Source organism: Garra rufa, chromosome 19, assembly GCF_049309525.1.
Source record: "Garra rufa chromosome 19, GarRuf1.0, whole genome shotgun sequence".
Taxonomy (NCBI): Eukaryota; Metazoa; Chordata; class Actinopteri; order Cypriniformes; family Cyprinidae; genus Garra; species Garra rufa.
The window spans coordinates 21,035,588-21,054,901 of NC_133379.1; the positions used below are offsets into that span (position 1 = coordinate 21,035,588).

General features: G+C 36.8%; 1 protein-coding gene across 1 annotated transcript; it reads left to right on the forward strand.

Moving 5' to 3' along the window:
* Nucleotides 1-548: 548 nt before the first annotated feature.
* Nucleotides 549-19,222, forward strand: nfrkb (nuclear factor related to kappaB binding protein). Its single transcript, XM_073823918.1, has 23 exons — nucleotides 549-635; nucleotides 1,827-1,998; nucleotides 2,089-2,193; nucleotides 2,261-2,334; nucleotides 5,155-5,239; nucleotides 5,544-5,718; nucleotides 5,809-5,920; nucleotides 6,675-6,801; nucleotides 6,929-7,006; nucleotides 8,232-8,311; nucleotides 8,391-8,437; nucleotides 8,586-8,646; nucleotides 8,777-8,951; nucleotides 9,280-9,386; nucleotides 9,466-9,589; nucleotides 11,060-11,139; nucleotides 11,274-11,488; nucleotides 11,920-12,196; nucleotides 12,301-12,510; nucleotides 13,773-14,528; nucleotides 15,599-15,705; nucleotides 17,928-18,063; nucleotides 18,167-19,222. Exons 2-23 carry the CDS (start codon nucleotides 1,905-1,907, stop codon nucleotides 18,290-18,292), a joined length of 3,351 nt encoding a protein of 1,116 aa, XP_073680019.1. The 5' UTR covers nucleotides 549-635; nucleotides 1,827-1,904; the 3' UTR covers nucleotides 18,293-19,222.
* The last annotated feature ends 92 nt before the right edge of the window (nucleotides 19,223-19,314 follow it).

Consider the following 19,314-nt stretch of genomic DNA (forward strand, 5'->3'; position numbering starts at 1 on the left):
GACCCACTGGAGTCTGGAATGGACCAGGATGGACGTGTGATGGAGGAGTGCATGTTGGGAAACTGTAGAGTACGGGTTCCGGAAGATTTGCTGGAGGACGTGAGTTATCATCCTTCTTTTTTATTATTTTATGAAAACATGAGAGTGAAAAATAGACTAGCCCCTCTATCTCGTGTGCATGTTTGTCTTTGTGTAAGAGCAGCCAGAGATATTCTTCTCAGCCTTGAGTGAGAGCACATGGACAGATGTGCTCACAGATGCTCAGCGCACACATCTACGTCAACTCCTGCCTCAGTTCTCCGAGAATAACATTTCCGAACAGAACAGCATCATCAGTGACCTTTTCAACAACCAGAATTTCTTCTTCGGAAACCCCTTGCACATTGCCCAGAAGCTGTTCAGAGGTCACTCTTTTTGTCTTTATTTTCAATCTGTGTATTCTAAAATACAATGTTAACTTCTCTAAAATGCAACTTCATGAATATTAATTTGTTCATCTTTCCTTAGATGGTTACTTTAACCCAGAGGTGGTCAAGTACAAACAACTTTGTGCCAAATCGCAGAAAAAAAGGCACGTCTACTCACTTCAACAGTACTACCACAAACTACTCAAGCAGATCCTGGTTTCTAGAAAGGTATAGTAAAATCACAGACCTCACAGAAGAGCTAATTTAGACACCGCAGGTGAAGAGCGTAACAAAAAAAAAATAACTATAAATCATTGCCTTACTTAACCAGTTGATTGATTACATTGATAACTGCAAACGTTTTTTTTTTTTGTATTACAAGTTTTCTTAAATGTTAGATTTTTATATGCAAATTGAAGTCAGTGAAGTCAGTTTCAAAATTCTTGTTTAATTTTTTTTGACATATTAGAGTCAAATGTTTTTACAGAGGGAATTTTGGGTATCTCATTTTGTCACAGAAAACGATATTTTTCACAATTTTGAGGGACAATAAAATAGCAAATTTGAGGGGCAAATTTTATATGAACAAATCCCTCTGTAAAAAGCTTCAGGATATAGACAGGAATATAAATGTAACTTTTGGTGTGTGTAAATGCTACTGAAGTGGAGAATTATGGCTCAGTGTAGGAGGAAAAACTCATTTTGAGAAAACTGCTTGTAAAAATATGTATTGTAATTGAGATCTATTGACACAGATAGATAAGTGCTAGAAAAGAAACACTTAAAGGTGTCTTTTGGATGTTTTCTTTTCACTAGTCTGAAAAAAACACTTAATGAAAAACCAAAAAGTCCAAAATCTCAATCTTGACAGGTGCATAAAAAAACGTTTTTTGCCTGCAGTGTCTCCCCTTAATACATTTATTCAGCAAGGATGCATTAAATTAATCAAAAGTGAGTGTAAAGACATATAATATGTTACAAAACATTTGTTTCAATTAAATAATCTATTGATCAAAGAACCCCTGAGAAAATTTGTCATGATTTCCACAAAAATATTAAGCATCACAACTGTTTTTTTAACATTGAAAATATTAAGAAATGTTTTTTGAGCAGCAAAACAGCATATTAGAATGATTTCTGAAGGATCATGTCACACTAAAGACTGGAGTAATGATGCTGAAAATTCAGCTTTGCCATCACAAAAAAAAATTGCATTTTGAAATATATTAAAATAGAAAACAGTTATTTTAAATGGCAATACTATTTCACAATATAATCTATTTACTGTGTTTTTGATCAAATAAATGCAGCCTTGATGAGCATAAAATGCTTTTCAAAAACTTAAAAAAAATCTAAAACTTTGGAAGTAATCAACTACTAATAAATGCACGTGGTTTATGTGTTTCTCTTGTAATGTAGGAATTGTTGGATTTGGCAGTTCGCAGTGGACCTGAGCTTGCTGTAAAACGGCGGTACCCTGCCCCGTCTCATAAAGAGATGCTGGAGCAGAGAGTGAGACGTCGAGTGGGTCATATACTAAAGGATGTGAAAACAGAGTGTGGGGACAGTAATGTGTCATCTGATGAAGATGGTGGGTTTGATGTAGTGTGAAAACTTATCTTTTTCAGCACCTTTATGTGTTCATGTAATCCATATGATCATTTTGTGTTTGTGTAAGCAGATACAGCCTCTTGGTTGCCTGTTCCTCAGTCGCCCTCCTCCCCAACTCCAACTGTCTCTCTCAGGGTGCTTCCCAGCCTTTCTACTCAGGACATGAAAACCAGAGGTCAGTTAAAACTATAGCTTTATTGCTCTATGAAATTATAAGTTGCTAAATATGATTTTCCATGTAGACAAGCCTGAGATGGGTGAGAAGGAGCTAAGAGCCATGCTGCACAGGCACAGAGAGAAAAGAAAACGACAGCCAGTAAGTTGCCAAAAGGGGTCACTGTTTTATTACTTTATTGTTTGTGTTCTACCCAACATCCAGTTATGTTAATAATTAGGGATATAACAATATCAAAATCTCACAATACGATAATGTCTTGATATGAAGTACATTTTTATTGCGATATTTAGAAAAAGAAAGAAAGACAAATGAAGACTTCGGAAAAAAGTACATTTTATAGTTAAATTCTAACTAATGCACTTTGAGAGATTTCAAAATTAAAAGCTCCAACCCATGTTCTTAACTAAGAAACTTAAATCAGAAAAAAGTGAATTGACTTGTACCTGAACTTTAAAGGGGACTCAACCATCTTTTTATTTGTGATATACTGTCTCAGTCTAAATTACATTTACACTGGTGTTTTAAGAAGTCAAACAAATTAGAATATAATAATAATAACAATTTTATATTATTGTTATTTATATGACAGTAATAGTCATATATTGTAAAAACTATTTCACTGTAAAATAAATCAAAATGAATTTTTCATTGCTATATTATTTTTGCGTTACACTACGGTAGGGAAATTACAATACTTCTTTCCTACATTCAACACTTGAGAGAGATATTTTGAATTTGCACTGCAAATAACATTATCCATTTAAACCGCTAGCTGACAGCAATTCAAAAACGTGTCTCACTACAAATCTAGTCAAATGCTGTAATCATCTGCCGCTAAAATAAAGCATCATGACAAAGCATAATGGCCCAAAACACAACAATAACCTTTTAATGTTAGAATAAAAACTTTACATATATTTTAATGTACACTGTTTGGAAGACCTATTTTTCATATTGTCATGTGACCACGATGATATTGCTATACCACAATATTGATAATACCACTTCATCATTATTAATAATGCTATATGTTAGTTATTTTTAGTTTAGTTTTTCCTGCTGCACCTTTAAAGAAGTTAATTTTTCAGAACAAAAATTTACATATAATTTACTCACCCCCTGTCTGTCTTTCTTCGGTCGTAAAGAAATTATGTTTTTTGAGGAAAACATTTCAGGATTTTTCTCAATATAGTGGACTTCTATGGAGTTTGAACTTCCAAAATGCAGTTTAAATGTGGCTTCAAACTATCCCAAATGCGGTTGTAAACAATCCCAGCTGAAGAAGATGGATCTTATTTAGCCAAACAATCGGTTATTTATTTCATTTTTTTTAAATTACAATTTATATACTTTTTAACCTTAAACGCTCATCTTGTCTAGCTCTGCCGTTTCAAGACAGTTAGGGTATGTCGGAAAAACTCCCATCTTATTTTCTCCCTCAACTTCAAAAATCATTTCAAAATCATCCTACATCGCTGCAGAAGTACCAACCCAGTGTTTGCAAAGTGAACATGCAAAGAAGAACAAACACACTTAAAAAGATAAAACAGCGATGCTGGACAATTTTGAAGTGGAGGGAGAAAATTAGATGGGAGTTTTGCGACATACCTGTCTTCAATCGGAAAAAAACAGAGTTCAGGTAGAGCAAGACAAGACGAGCATTTGAGGTTAAAAATTATATAAATTGTAATAAAAAAGAAAAAAATCGTTTTGCTATATAAAACCCTTCTTCTTTGTCTGGGTTCATTTGCAACCGCGTTTGGGATCGTTTGAAGCCGGACTCTGGGCACCATAGAAGTCCACTATATAGAGAAAAATCATGAAATTTTTTCCTCAAAAAAAAAAACCACTTTCTTTAGGACTGAAGAAAAGAAGACATGAATATTTTGGATGACAAGGGGGTGAGAACATTATCTATGGGGGCAGCCGTGGCCTAATGGTTAGAGAGTCGGACTTGTAACCCAAAGGTTGCAGGTTCGAGTCCCAGGTCCGGCAGGGATTGTAGGTGGAGATTGTGAATGTACAGCACTCTCTCCACCCTCAATACCACGACTGAGGTGAGTCCCTTGAGCATGGCACCGTTCCCCCAACTGCTCCCCGGGCGCCGCAGCAATGGCTGCCCACTGCTCCGGGTGTGTGCTCCGGGTGTGTGTTCACGGTGTGTGTGTGTTCACTACTGTGTGTGTGCACTTGGATGGGTTAAATGCAGAGCACAAATTTAAGAAACTCTGTGATGTTTATTAAGAATAAACAGTCATTTTTAACTGGGATTTTAAGTAAAGATACATGTTTTAATAGTACATCAAGCCCAGAATTACATTTCTAGGGGTTAATTGACCTCTAGGGGCTCACAAGGGAGTGTTATGGAGTCCATGAAAGAGTTTAGGGAAAAATTGTGTAAAAAATGTGAAATTAAATAATGAAAAAGTGAATGAAATAAATGCATAAAAAATAATACTGCTAACAGTACAGTGCTGTAGTGAGCCGAAAATTATAATGTAACATAATAGAAACGAAATAATTCACAAATATTTTACACACACACACACACACACACACACACACATGTTGGGTTTACATGTTTTATGGGGACATTCCATAGGCGTAATGGTTTTTATACTGTACAAACCGTACTTTCTATGGCCCTACACCTACCCTACACCTAAACCTAGCCCTCACAGGAGATTGTGCACACTTTTACTTACTCAAAAAAACTCATTGTGCATGATTTATAAGCCTGTTTCCTCATGGGGACCTGAGAAATGTCCCCACAAGGTCAAAATCTACTGGTATTACTATCCTTGTGGGGACATTTGGTCCCCACAACGTGATGAATACCAGGTACACACACACACACACACACACACACACACACACATTGTGTGCCAAGATTGACCCAAGATTGAAAATCATGGCACTAAAAGACAATATAGATATAAGTAATGATGTCATTTTTAGGACCACCCTGACCTGATGACCTCTGACCTCCATCTTGGTGATATCATGTCACGAGTCAACATCGGCAGAAAAGGATCTGTTACAAGTGAGAATAATATGCTTGGTTGTTTCTATTAATGGAATAATTCACCCAAAATGGAAATTCTGTCATTAATTACTCACCCTCATGTCATTCCAAACCTGCTTTGTTCACTTTCAGAACACAAATTAAGATATTTTTGATGAAATCCAAGAGCTTTCTGACCCTGCATAGACAGCAAAGCAACTGACACATTAGCAATTAATGACAGAATCTTAATTTTATGGGTGAACTATCCCAATATGAATTGCATGAGTGATTGCAGCATGTGGAAATCTATGTACTCATTGTCTGTGCTTTTGCCCTGTAGCTGTCTTTGACCTGGCTTTACCTAAGAAGAAGATAAAGGAAGAGAGGAGGAAGAAAAAGATGCGGCCTATAAAAATGGAATCGGAGGAGGTCTGCGATGTTCAGATGTCAGCACCTTCTGTGAACTCGGGTCTTGCTGATGTCCCCATTGCTCCTCCACAAAGCGTTAAAGAAGAGTAGGTCTTTCTACTGTGCATAAGATACTTTGTTCAAAACTCTCAGCATTTAAATATCTAAACACTCATCTGTTTCACTTTGTATCAAAGGCCCATGGATGAGTCCCAGAGGAGCCCTGACACAGTGGAAGAGATAGCCATGAGCTTTTTTCATTTGCTGGAGGACGTCCTCAGACTGGAAAGTCTAGCAACATCCTCCGTGGTACAAGTAGCACCTATGTAATATGCAGACACACTACCATTTAGTTGTAATACAAAGTAAGATTTCAATAGTAAGTTAAAGTTGATCAAAAATGACAGCAAAGACTTTAAATCTTGATACAAATAAGTGTATTTCTGAAGGATCATCTGACACTGAAAATTTAGCTTTGCCATTACAGGAATAAATGACATTTTAAAAAGTATTCACACAGACAGCGGTTATTTTAAATGATTATGATATTGACATTTTACTATGTTATTAGTCAAATAAATGCAGCCTTAGTGAGCGTAAGATCACAAATAAAATCTTACCAAACTTTTGAACAGTAGGGTATATGGTATAGGAATTAAGCAGTGAAATAATAGAAAAATTCTTATATATAACATTCATCATACTTTGGTTACGCACAGTCTTCTTCATAAGGTGCATCCTGGGATCCTTAAGCTGTTTTAAAGGACTTCCAGTATATGTTGCCAAGTTTTTGCACATTACATTTTAAAGTTGTAGTATTGTAAATGAATACAATTTTAATAAAAAATGTCAATTCAATTAAAATTAGAAAAACTAATTTCTGCATTTCCTTTAGACCAAAAAAGTCTTGTAATCATGAGAAATGCTGTATACATTCAGTCGGGAGTGTCCAAACTTAGTAATATCTGAAATACCTGAAGTTTGCAGAAATAGATATTTCACTGACCTTGCTGCTCATCCTAAACTAAGCATTGTGGTTTTTCCATTTTTCTGTTGCTGTCAGATGGAGGAGAAAGTCCAACAGTGGCAGTCATCTCCAGCCAGCACACTCAACCCCTGGTTCTCTATGGCCCCCTGCTGGTCAGAGTTGGCAGTGCCCGCTCTACAGTTTCTCGCTGGAGAGAGCAAAGGTGTGCCTGATTTTATAAATGTTTTTTTTTTTATGATAAATTCCTGCAGCTATTTGTTTATGATTTATATTTTAAATGATGCATGTTGATATTTAGGCTTTTGCTTGATATCTCTGTTTTCTGTCAGCTGGTGTAATGGCTCTGCCTACAGGCTTTGTACCTTTTGTGGAGTTCAAGGAACTTTCCCAGCAATGGAAGTGGATAGGTATGATGGTCTCCCCAATTTTTTCTAATTGTATCTTGCTGTTTTAGTTAATAGGTAAATATAAATTGAATGCCTTTACAAAAGTAATATTCTAACCATTTTCAAAGAGAAGTACAGTGTACACAACCGAAAGTGACTGTAATGAAATGTAAAAAATTCTTGCTGAATAAAAGTATTTAAAAAAATCTTACTGAACAGTTATGTACACTCCAGTTGTTTTTGAAAAAATGTTACTTTTGTAAATGCATTCAATTTATATTTGTCTATAAAACTAATCTAAAAAAAGGTGTAGTTCAGATCCAGGGGTTTTTAGATCATGTGTAAATTCATTACAGCATTTTAACCCACATACTAAAACACTACTAAAACATACAAAAATACTAAGAAATTTGCATAACTGTACAAAATTTTGTATATTTTTGTAAATTTTGTCACTACCGAAACAATGATATGCTTTATTCGTGACTGTTATGGTAGTGACAATTTTATGGGACAACACCCTAAAAAAAACAAAGATGTCACTACCAAAACTTTACCGTATGTTTTGGTCTCAGTAGTGACAATTTTAGATACTTTTGGAGCTAGCTCAAAAATGCTTATCAGCACATGGTTAGCTAGCACAGTTCTGAACATATAAAAACTAAATGTTATGGAGTAACTCCCAAATAAGGGTGTTTAATTATAGAAAAATGGTGTACAGTAGTGACGTTCCTCTAAGTTACACACAGATTTTTCATACTTTTGAACACATTTACCTTAAAATGAAGTGGCCTATCTACTCACCATGTTGCTGTTAGAGAGAGGGACACATGAATATTTCCTGATCATAAATGTAGGGATGTAGTGAAAATCAATGGACTAAAACACATTTTTTACATAAAGTTTTAAAAGAAAATATCTTTATTTCAACTTATGAAAATCATACTGAAATAATTTTTGAATTTTATTCCATTGCCATTTTAATAATATATTTTAGTTTTTTTTAAAGTGAAGTTAAAGAAAATATCTTTTTTTTTTTTACTTCACTTTAAAAGAAAATTTAAAATATATATTATTAAAAATGGCAATGGAATAAAATGCAAAAATTATTTACTGATATTTTAAATATTATAATAGGTTTCAATAGATAATAAAAGGATCTTGATTTGAGTGCTTAACTGCTTTTTAAATGTGTTTTTTGGTTGTGGGACCTATATTGTACATTTCTTTACACTGATATTTGCAGGTCCAAGTCAGGAGGGAGACAAAGATCTAAGTGCCCTGTGCCAGTTATGGCTGGAGTCAAAGGATCATGTGATTGTCAAGGTAGTAAATGCCTAATATGTATTTTCACAATGATGTAATGGCATACTCAGCAATTTTTGATTTTATATGTATTTTACAGCAAGAGGGAGAAGAAGCTGCAGAGCTCACTCCTCCAACACCTAGAGTGTGAGTTTGACAGTGGATTATGGCCTGTTTACTTAGCCAGTGTCATACTTGAACAACAACTCCTTTGTCTTTTTAGCTAAGACTGGTGCACACACGCAATCACGCATGCATTTCATACTGTTTTTTTTTCCCCCTACTTTGTGTATAGGTGGACTGACTACGTGGTGAGGCCTAGTACAGGAGAGGAAAGGCATGTTTTTCAAGAGCAGGTTAGTGCTTGGGTCTCACCTACCCTAAGGAGGCATGCTGTCGAACGCATTGTTTTTTACATTGTTGCACCGCTTTTGGAATGTAGTCTGTTATTATTCTTTCAATAACTTAAGTCTTTGTGTTTTTTAGGAGCAGCAGCGTTATGATCAACCGCATAAAGCCTTTACTTACCGAATGCATGGCTTTGAGTCTGTGGTGGGACCAGTCAAGGGAGTTTTTGACAAGGAGACTTCGCTCAATAAAGCACGAGAGCATTCTCTACTGCGCTCCGACAGACCGGCCTATGTCACCATACTATCTCTCGGTAACCGCTGTGTTCTCTATCTTTTTGCAGTTCTGTTAGGGATTTTATTGACATGGATTATTTATGATCTTCCTTTTTCTTCAGCATTTCTGGTGTTAGTTCCTTAAAAAAATAACTGTTTCAAAAAAAAGAATGAATCACTCTAATCTCATTCCAATCCTATTTGAGTTTCTTTATTATGACAAGAACAGTCAGTGGAAAGAAGCACAAATGGGTTTGGATTGACATGAGCATTTGAATGCTGAACTATTATTCTCAGAAAGTGAAATCAGATTTGAATTGAGGTTCAATACAGGAGCACGCATGTGTTTTCTTTTTGCATGAATAGTGCGAGATGCTGCTGCCAGGCTTCCTAATGGAGAAGGCACTAGAGCTGAAATCTGTGAGCTACTCAAAGACTCCCAGTTCTTAGCCCCTGATGTCACCAGTGCTCAGGTCAGACATGTTTTGTGCTGTCGTGTTTACTACTATAACACATTAGTCACTCTTACACTCACATTTTGTCCATTTTTAGGTAAACACAGTGGTGAGCGGTGCCCTCGACCGCCTGCACTACGAAAAAGACCCTTGCGTGAAATACGACATCGGCCGCAAGCTGTGGATCTACCTCCACAGAGACCGGAGCCAGGAGGAGTTTGGTGAGCAGCCCTGTAACCAATGCATTTACGTAAAAAGTCAAAAAGGTTTCATCGCCACAGGCAGAATATCGATCATTGCGTGTGCTTGTTGTCACTCTTCACTAATGAATCCCATTTATATTGCCTGACAAGTAGAACAGGTTTAGTACTCAGAAAATAGCAGGCTGTATCAGGTTTCTATATGCTGCTATTGGTAAATATGAACATGCAAAGTCATTCCAGGATGATACCAAAGCTGTGTAATTTTAGTATTATAAATGTACTTTAATTTTGTTTTAATATATATTAATAGCTTTTTATTTTGATAATTTCAGTTTAAGTGTTAGTAATTATGTCATTCATTAGTTTTTGGTTATGTATATACATTTGTATTTGGCATTTGTTTATTTTTGTTAGTTTTAGTCAGCTTAAACTTAAAAATGTTGTCTTGGCAGCTAACTAAAATATAAGTTAAAAAAGTACATTTTTGATCAAATATTTAAATATATACACTACCAGTCAAAAGTTTTTGAACAGTAAGAATTTTAATGTTTTTTTTTTTAAAGAAACCTCTGAACCTTTGATATATTTTTACTATTCAAAATAACTGTTTTCTATTTAAATATATTTTAAAATGTAATTTATTCCTGTGATTTCAAAGCTGAATTTTCAGCATCATTACTCCAGTCTTCAGTGTCACATGATCTTTCTAAAATCATTTTAATATGCTGATTTGCTGATCAGGATTTTTTGATGAATAGAAATATCCAAAGATAAGCATTTATCTGAAATAAAAAGCTTTTGTAACATACACTGTAGCATTCAAAAGCTTGGAATCTGTGTCATTTTTTTATTTAGCAAGGATGATTTATATTGACTAAATATTTATGATAAAGACATTTGTAATTTCAGATAAATTCTGTTCTTCTGAACTTTCTATTTATCAAAGAAACCTGAAAAAATTCTACTCTGCTGTTTTCAACATAATAATAATAATAATAATAAATGTTTTTGAGCAGCAAATCAGAATATTAGAATGATTTCTGAAGGATTGTGTGACTGGAGTAATGATTTTAAAAAATCAGCATTGAAATCACATGAATAACTTTCAATAAACAGTATTTTGATATAAAAATATTTCAAAATAGTACTGTTTTTGCTTTACTTTGAATCAAATAAATGCAGGCTTGGTGAGAGTAAGAGACTTCTTTGAAAAAACATTAAAAATCTTACTGTTCAAAAACATTTGACTTGTAGTGTATTTATATATTTTGTAACTTCAATGCCAAAAAATTATTTGTATTAATTTTAGTTTTAGTTATCAATACCAACGCATTCCCAGCTTAGAGACATGGCCCTGCACACCAGATGCTTCCTGAGTTTTTCCTGATTCTCAAATAACAATGCAAATAAAAGCTAGGAGCAAAGTTACATGCTTAATTTAATGTTAAATAGTCCAGATACTAAATCTGAATATCTCTCTTAAATCAGAGCGAATACACCAGGCCCAGGCTGCAGCTGCCAAAGCCAAGAAAGCTCTGCAGCAGAAGCCCAAACCAGCACCCAAACCTGTAAGTTCCTCCACCCTCATCCATGACATTGGTGTCTCACGCTAATTTGACATGTAAAGCGTCACTGTTGATCCATCCGATTTGCATCACCTGTTGCATATGTTTATGTTTGTGTGTGTTTGTTTGTAATGTAGAAGGCAGGTGGCAAGGAACCAGGAAGTAAGAACGGTGCTGCAGAGGCTGGTCAGAGCTCAGGGAGTGAAGGAGTAGCCATTGCAGCTGCCAGTCTGGCTCAACCTCCCACTACCCCCACACCAAGCACACCCGGAACCCCTAAATCACCACTTCCTCCCACAGCAGCTACTCCAACCAAAATAGGCGCCCCAGAACCTGTCAAAACCAATCCCAGGTCAGTGGCTGATAAACAATTTAGAAATAATTTTCTTTAGGAGCTAATCTGGCAAATACCAGTTCCTTTACAGTTAGTTCAATCAAATTATTTTCAGCTTCAAAGTACGTCATTTTCAAAACCCATATGACTGACTGACATCTGCGGAACACTGAGGAAATTCAAAATTCCAAAGAATGTTTACCGAAAGTCTTTCCTTTTCTATTCAAGTCAAGAAGGTGTAAAACAACATAAGGGTGAGGAAATGACATGGTTTCCTTTTTTAGTTGAACTATTTCTTTGAAGTGCATCTCAGGGAAAAATTCAGCGGAAATTTTCAAAGTAACAATGCAACACAAAGCTAAAATTCAGCTGTATCATTACTCACATGCTCCATTCTTCATTATTTGACTTTAATGATCATAATGTCTTTTTTTTTTTTTTACCCACAGTGTCCTGTTGGTGTCTCCTCCTTCCATGCCTCAGTTAGGAACGCTGCTATCTGCCAGTCAGCCTAGTCCACAGGTTTCCCAGCAGGCCTCTCCGCAGCCTGCGACTCGGGTAGTGGCGCACTCAGCTGCCACTGGTTCTCTGCCTCAGGTGCGAGTGGTCACCGCCCAGCCCGGTCTTCAGACGTCCTCTGCGGGACAAGCAGCCACGTTGGTGCATCAGAGCCCTCACCACATCAGGGTGCCGGTCACTGTGGCCCATGGAAAGAACATTACACAGGTGCGCTGTAGCATCTCAGATTACAATAACGTGTGCATTCAGTGTAGTATAAACAGACAACATGTCCAGCTCTATTACATTTTTGTTTGTCTGTCTTTGAGCAGGCGGTGGTGACTCTACCACTAAGAGGCCAGTCTGCAGGAAGTCCCATTCAGGTGCAGGCTTCACGGGGCCAGGCCAGTCTTACTGTTCCAGGTCTTGCCTCTGCGGTTACAGTAACCAAACCTCAGACTAGCTCACCCGCCAGCCCGGCACACAACCCAACTTCACCTGCAGTGTTGCAGGGTGTCAGCAGCCAGAATATTATTAAACAGGTATGCACTGACTCAAAGTGCATTAGACACTGTTTACACCAGGTAAAGCTGTGGATGCATGATATATTGTGCTGACCCGAATAAGATACTTCACATAAAAGATGTTTACATATAGTCCACAAAAGAAAATAATAGTTGAATTTATAAAAATGACCCAGTTCAAAAGTTTACATACACTTGATTCTTAATACCTTGTTACCTGAAATGATCCACAGCTGTGTTTTGCCTAAATATCATATTATTTTTCATTTAGTACTGCCCTTCAGAAGCTATACAAGATACTTACATGTTTCCCAGAGGACAAAATAAGTTACACTTACCCTGATCTTCAGATACAAGAAATGTTCACCCCCAGACTCTTAATGCATCAGTGAGCATTTGAAACTTCTGTAATAGTTGCATATGAGTCCCTCAGTTGTCCTCAGTGTGAAAAGATGGATCTCAAAATCTTATAGTCATTGTTAAAATACAATATTGTGTCAAATACACAAAAATGCTGAAAAAAAAACAAAGAATCTGTGAGACCTGAAGGATTTTTTTGAAGAACAGCAGGCAGTTTATTGTTTTCAGGACAAACAAGGGACTCATGAACAACTATCACTAAACAAAAACAAAGCTGTGGATCATTCAGGTAACAACACATGACTAAGAATCAGGTTTTTGTAAACTTTTGAACAGGGTAATTTTTATAAATTCAACTATTATTTTCTCTTGTGGACTACAAGAGAACAAATGTCTTTAATGTGAAATCTTATTCAGGTCAGAACTAAATAAAATAACATGCATTTTGTATGATCCCTCTTATTTTTGTAAAATAATTAACATTTTGCAGGTTCTGCAAGGTGTATGTGAATCTTAATGTTTTTGCATTAAGATTACCTTTGGTGTCATCTTATGCTTACTTAAAGGGATAGTTCACGCAAAAACATTAAAATTCTGTAACCCTCATGTCGTTCCAAACTTGTAAGACCTTTGTTCATCTTCAGAACACAAATTAAGATATTTTTGATGAAATCTGAGAGCTTTCTGACACTGCACAAACAGCAACACAACTGAAATGTTCCCCGGCCCATAAAGGTAGTAAGGACATCATTAAAAAATAGTCCATGTGACATCAGAAAGCTCACAAATTTGATCAAAACTATCTTAATTCTGGTTCTGAAGATGAACGAAGGACTTAGGGGTTTGAAACGACATGAATATCACTTTAACCTATCTATTTCCATGTTGAATCTCACTCACTTTTGTTTGTTTTTTTTCAGGTTGCAATCACTGGTCAGTTAGGTGTAAAGACCCAAAGCGGGGCAGGGATCCCTCTCACTGCCACTAACCTCCGCATTCAGGGGAAGGATGTCCTCCGCTTACCTCCCTCCTCAATTACGACCGACGCCAAAGGTCAAACGGTACTTCGCATCACCCCAGACATGATGGCCACCCTCACTAAATCTCCAGTGGCCACTGTCAAACTCACTCCAGACATGCTGAGCAGTGCTACAAGCTCAGGCAGCAAGAGCATCTCTGCTACACTACACGTGTCTCAACCTCAGCCCTCACCTCCTGCCTCTAGCACTGCTGTATCCGTGACAGCTGAGAACCTGGCTGCTAAAGCACCGGCCACCCTAGTAAAGGTTCACCCGGAGCTGAAGGCTGCCTGTGACACCGCCATCCGCCTCATGCCCGCCTTGGCCGTCACTATGGCTGATTCCAAGGCCCGTACATTCTCAACCGTCACCTCGTCCGACTCGAAAGCGGGCACCACTATTCGAATAGTGCCAAACCTTGGGGTAATCCCTCAGAAACAAGGTCAGACTGTCTCAATCAGCACAACCAGCACAAGTACAAAGCCTGTCACGGTTTCATCAGGGGCAGCCACTGTTACCATAGCCACCAGTGGAGTGGGAGGGGCCAAAGGCGTGACGCTGGGCCCTGCAGGCACAGGCTCAACGCTTTCTTTGGGCACTGCTGCGGCCACAGTCAGACAGGTGCCCGTCACTGCTACTGTTGTAGCCACACAAGCTGTAAGTTTGTCTTTTAGTACAGTATCTGATTAATTTCATCAACACCTTTCAGAATTAATAGGTGTGACAGAAGGTTGTTCAAAAAGCACTTTTTAGTAGAAAAATTTATAAAACTGTTTAAAACTTTTGGGTTGGTAATATATTTTAATGCTTTCGAAAGAAGGCTGCATTTATTTCGAAAAACTGTTTTCTATTTTAATATATTTTAAAGTGTAATTTATTTCTCTGAATCCTGAATAGTATTAAAGGGCTAGTTTATCCAAAAGTGAAAGTTCTGTCGTTAATTACTCACCCATGTCGTTCCAATCCCATAAGACCTTTGTTCATCTGCGGAACACAAATTTAGATATTTTTCATAAAATCTGAGAGCTTTCTGACCCTGCATAGACAGCAACGCAACTACCTTGTTCAAGGCCCAGGAAGGTAGTAAGGACACTGATAAAAAATTTTTTTTAAAGTTACGAGAATACTTTTTGTGTGCAAAGAAAACAAAAACAATGACTTTATTCAACAATTTCTTCTCTTCCATGTCAGTCTTCGACAAGCGTTCATGTTCAGTCGTGGTATTCCTGGAACACACGTCGAAGACTGACACGGAAGAGTAGATATTGTTGAATAAAGTCATTATTTTTGTATTCTCGTAGCTTCATAACATTACGGTTGAACCACTGATGTCACATGGCCTATTTTATCGATCCTTTCTACTTTTCTGGGCCTTAAACATGTCAGTTGCATTGATGTCTATGCAGAGTCCGAAGGCTCTCTGGTTTCATCGAAAATATCTTAATTTGTGTTACGAAGATGAATGAAGGTCTTACAGGTTTGAAAAATCAATGACAAAATTTAAATTTTTGAGTGAAATAACCCTTTAATATAAAACAAATAAATCTAATAAAAAGTCACAAAAATGTACTGCCTATTCTGGTAGCACATCATTCACACACTATAGAGTGTTGCAAATCTGGGATGTAATTTCAGTTAGGATGGAGTTAGGCTTTGGAGCAGAGCTACTGTCTGTTGTGCACAACTGTTATGATGATGATTGAAACTCTAATCTTTGCTCTTTTCAGGGGAAACTTCCCACAAGGATCACAGTGCCTCTATCTGTCCTCAGCCAACCCTTGAAAAATAAGAGTGTGGTTACTACTCCCATACTTAAAGGGAACATAAGCACTAAGTAAGCATTCTGTTTCATCATTTAATAGTAAACAATAGGGATGGGTATAAAAATATTGATTCCTCGATTTTAATCCATTCTTTTTTTTTTTTTACGAAACTATATTGATTCTTAAATCCCAAGAGCTGATTAGTCTAGTCTGCTTTTAGGTAGTCTCGCGTAGCCAGACCTTCAGACTGACGGCTGAAGGTCTGGAATTCATGGCAGCTTTCATTGGCCAAGGCCCGCCCATAAGACCATTTGATCGACATGTCAAACAACCAATCACAGTTCGTTTCGTTCAGCGTCACGTTTCGGTGCGTGGAAACGCCCCCACAACAACAGACTGGCGTGCAACAAGTCAGTCATTGAAATAACCAGCATTGAAAGATAACGAAGAAGAGGGAGAACGTTGCATATGTGTATAACAACAATGGTGTCTGCATAAGCACCTATTAGCAAAACGCCGAGTAAATCAGTCTGCGCTTTGTTTCCCGGCGGACCGAAAATAAACGCGACACTCGTGTCTCCCAGAAATCTGGTCAGATTCAACTAATCAGATGACGACTTCGACATTCCTGAAGTGTTTCCAGTTAAGTGTACCATATGCATCAGACGTTTAGCCAACGTTCCGTGGGCGTGACGTCTGAGGCTGAGACTAGCTTTTAGGTAATTACCGAAACATTGTAGCACGCCTCCCATTCAATAAATGGCAATAAGCTTTGTGCTTTGTTAACTTTTGATGTGAAACAAAGTCTCAGATTTTAAATTCTGTCCATTTTATCACAGTATTCAAACAATAAATGCCATTTTGGCGATGTTTAATGTGGAGTGAAAGATCGTTGTAGCACCTCAGTTCATAAGAAGCAGCAGCATGAAACGTGTGTAAACTGATTGTCCCGTTGCTTCAATAGAGGATTTACAATTTTGTCAGTTATCCGGGTGCGCAGTCATATTGGTGATACTCGGATGTAAACAACAGCATGGTTTGCATAGTTAATGTACTACTGAACACGTTCTGCTAATTTATGCTGTCTAAACCATGGAAAAAACATGTGGAAGCTGCTAAATCATATAGAAAAAAGACTTAGTAAGCAGGAAAGGGTGCAATATTTTGACAAATTAAAGTTAATAGGTGGTAAAGATAAGCACAAGCAGTATTAAGATATTAGCCTAATATTTCACCTACCTGACTGGAAATGATAAGAACAAACACAAATGTTGTTAAGATTCTTGCCCTGGAAATCCTGGTTTAGTTTGGCCAACCACAAACGCCTTTTGTTCCTGTTTTTTACACTCTTCTCCTTGATTTGTTATAACTTTTAGCAGTCTATAGTACTCCAGATGTTTTTCCCGGTCCAACCGATTAGTACAGCCCAAAACATGACAATAACTGACCATTTTCGGCAGCAATAATCAGCAAAATATGCGACAGTGGCATTGTTTACGTTCAGTGCTGTTAATATGGCTGTCACGTTTTTATGACAGACTCAATTTAAATGTTTATATGTGACCCTGGACCACAAAACCAGTCACAAGGGTAAATTTTTTTTTATAAAATTGAGATTTTTACATAATCTGAAAGTTGAATAAATAAGCTTTCCATTGAAAATGGAATGTGTGGTTTGTTAGGATATGACAATATTTAACTGAGATACAACTATTTGAAAATCTGGAATCTGAGGGTGCAAAAAAATATAAATATTGAGAAAATCACCTTTAAAGTTGTCCAAATGAAGTTTTTGCAATGCATATTACTAATCAAAAATGAAGTTTTGTTATATTTACAGTAGGAAATTTACAAAATATCTTCATGGAGCATGATCTTTACTTAATATCCTAATGATTTTTGGCATAAAAGAAAAATCGAACAATTTTGAATAATGCACTGTGTGTTTTTGGCTATTGCTAAAAATATACCTGTGCTACTTAAGACAAGTTTTGTGGTCCAGGGACAGATATTTTAAAAAACAATTGGATTAGACATGTAATGATGTAATTTAAAGTCAACTTTTTGTTTAATATTATAATTTTAACCTTCAGTATTAATGTAGAACCAACTGACTCTCATGTACCTTTTACAGCATTAGTTGAGATTTTTTTTTTACTTAAAAATATCCAAAGTAATCTATATTGAATCGAATCGAGCCCAGTCCTAGTAAACAAATGGCAATCTTAAATTGTAGGCTTTTTTATTAAAGTTCCCTATTAGCTGAAATGGAAAATATGTGTTTTGTTTTTAGTATCAGCAACCTGGGGAGGAACATTATCCTGACTACCATGCCGGCAGGCACCAAGTTGATTGCTGGGAACAAGCCTGTCAGCTTTGTGACTGCTCAACAGCTGCAGCAGCTACAGCAGCAGGGACAAGCCACACAGGTTGACTCATCAGACTTCACTACCTCACTCCTAAACAAACTAAAACTGGCCTTACAAGCCAAACCATACGTGTGAGTAAACCAAATTTGTTTCTGTGCCCCAGGTTCGAATACAGACGGTACCGGCGCAGCAGCTACAGCGCACAGCCGCCAGCTCTCCGAAATCCACAGTGTCGACGGTGGTGGTCTCTACAGCACCCTCGCCGAAGACAAACCCAGATCCTCAGTGAGACCTACAGTAGATAAAGGCCATAGCTCTAGCCTCTTCATAAACATCATTAAAAGCAGCATATACCTCAAAACTAAAAAAAAAAAAAAAAAACTTCTACTTTCCCATGATATTTTGATATGGGCAAAGCAGTGTCAGATTCTAAGTACTTGTCCTGACGCAGCTTTGTTCCCAGCATTTCAGTTATTTGCTGATTGCTGAAGTTCCTGAAAAAAGGAAGTAGGATTTGGATGCTGATATACTGTAAGGGTCATATCAGTCTATGATCTTGGTTAAAGTGAATGGCCTTTCTCAAGAAGCTGTTGACATGTACACAGGCAAGTTTATTTGTGCTTTTGATATCTTATGTTCTTCGAAAGAAATGTAATTTAACAAGTACTGTTTATATTCAGTAGCCACTGTTTGTGTTATGATAAATAAATGACTGTGCTAAGCGAAACAAATCAAAACAAAACAACTGTCATGTTAACTCAACCAAACCGAATCTAGGGCTTAACCTGGCATTTAAATTGTGTATATGTAAAAAAACTATTTGCCTGGTTTGGGCCACTTTGTTTACATAATGTGGTCAGTAACATGAATCAAACTGACAACAATTACAAGCGAGTATATTTTTTATTTACATTTCATTAGAAAATATTTGAATGCATTGTCATGCAACTAGGTATATTGGAGTGAATATCATTCAAAGTGTTTGATATCCTAAAAGAATATCGTGATCTATTTTATACATCTAGTTTGGCAAATCTCAGGGTTTTCCAGGTGCGTCTGACACCTGTGACAACCACATTATTTACAAGTCTATTCGAATATGATATTTTCAGCATGAGCACAAGGAAATCTTTTAAATCTTTTGCAGTTAAATGATGCAAACATAAACTCATATACAGTACCAGTCAAAAGTTTTTGAACTGTAAGTTTTTTAATGTTTTTTAAAGAAGTCTCTTCTGCTCACCAAGCCTGCATTTATTTGAGTCGAAGTACAGCAAAATTTGTACAATTTTGAAATATTTTTGATTTCTA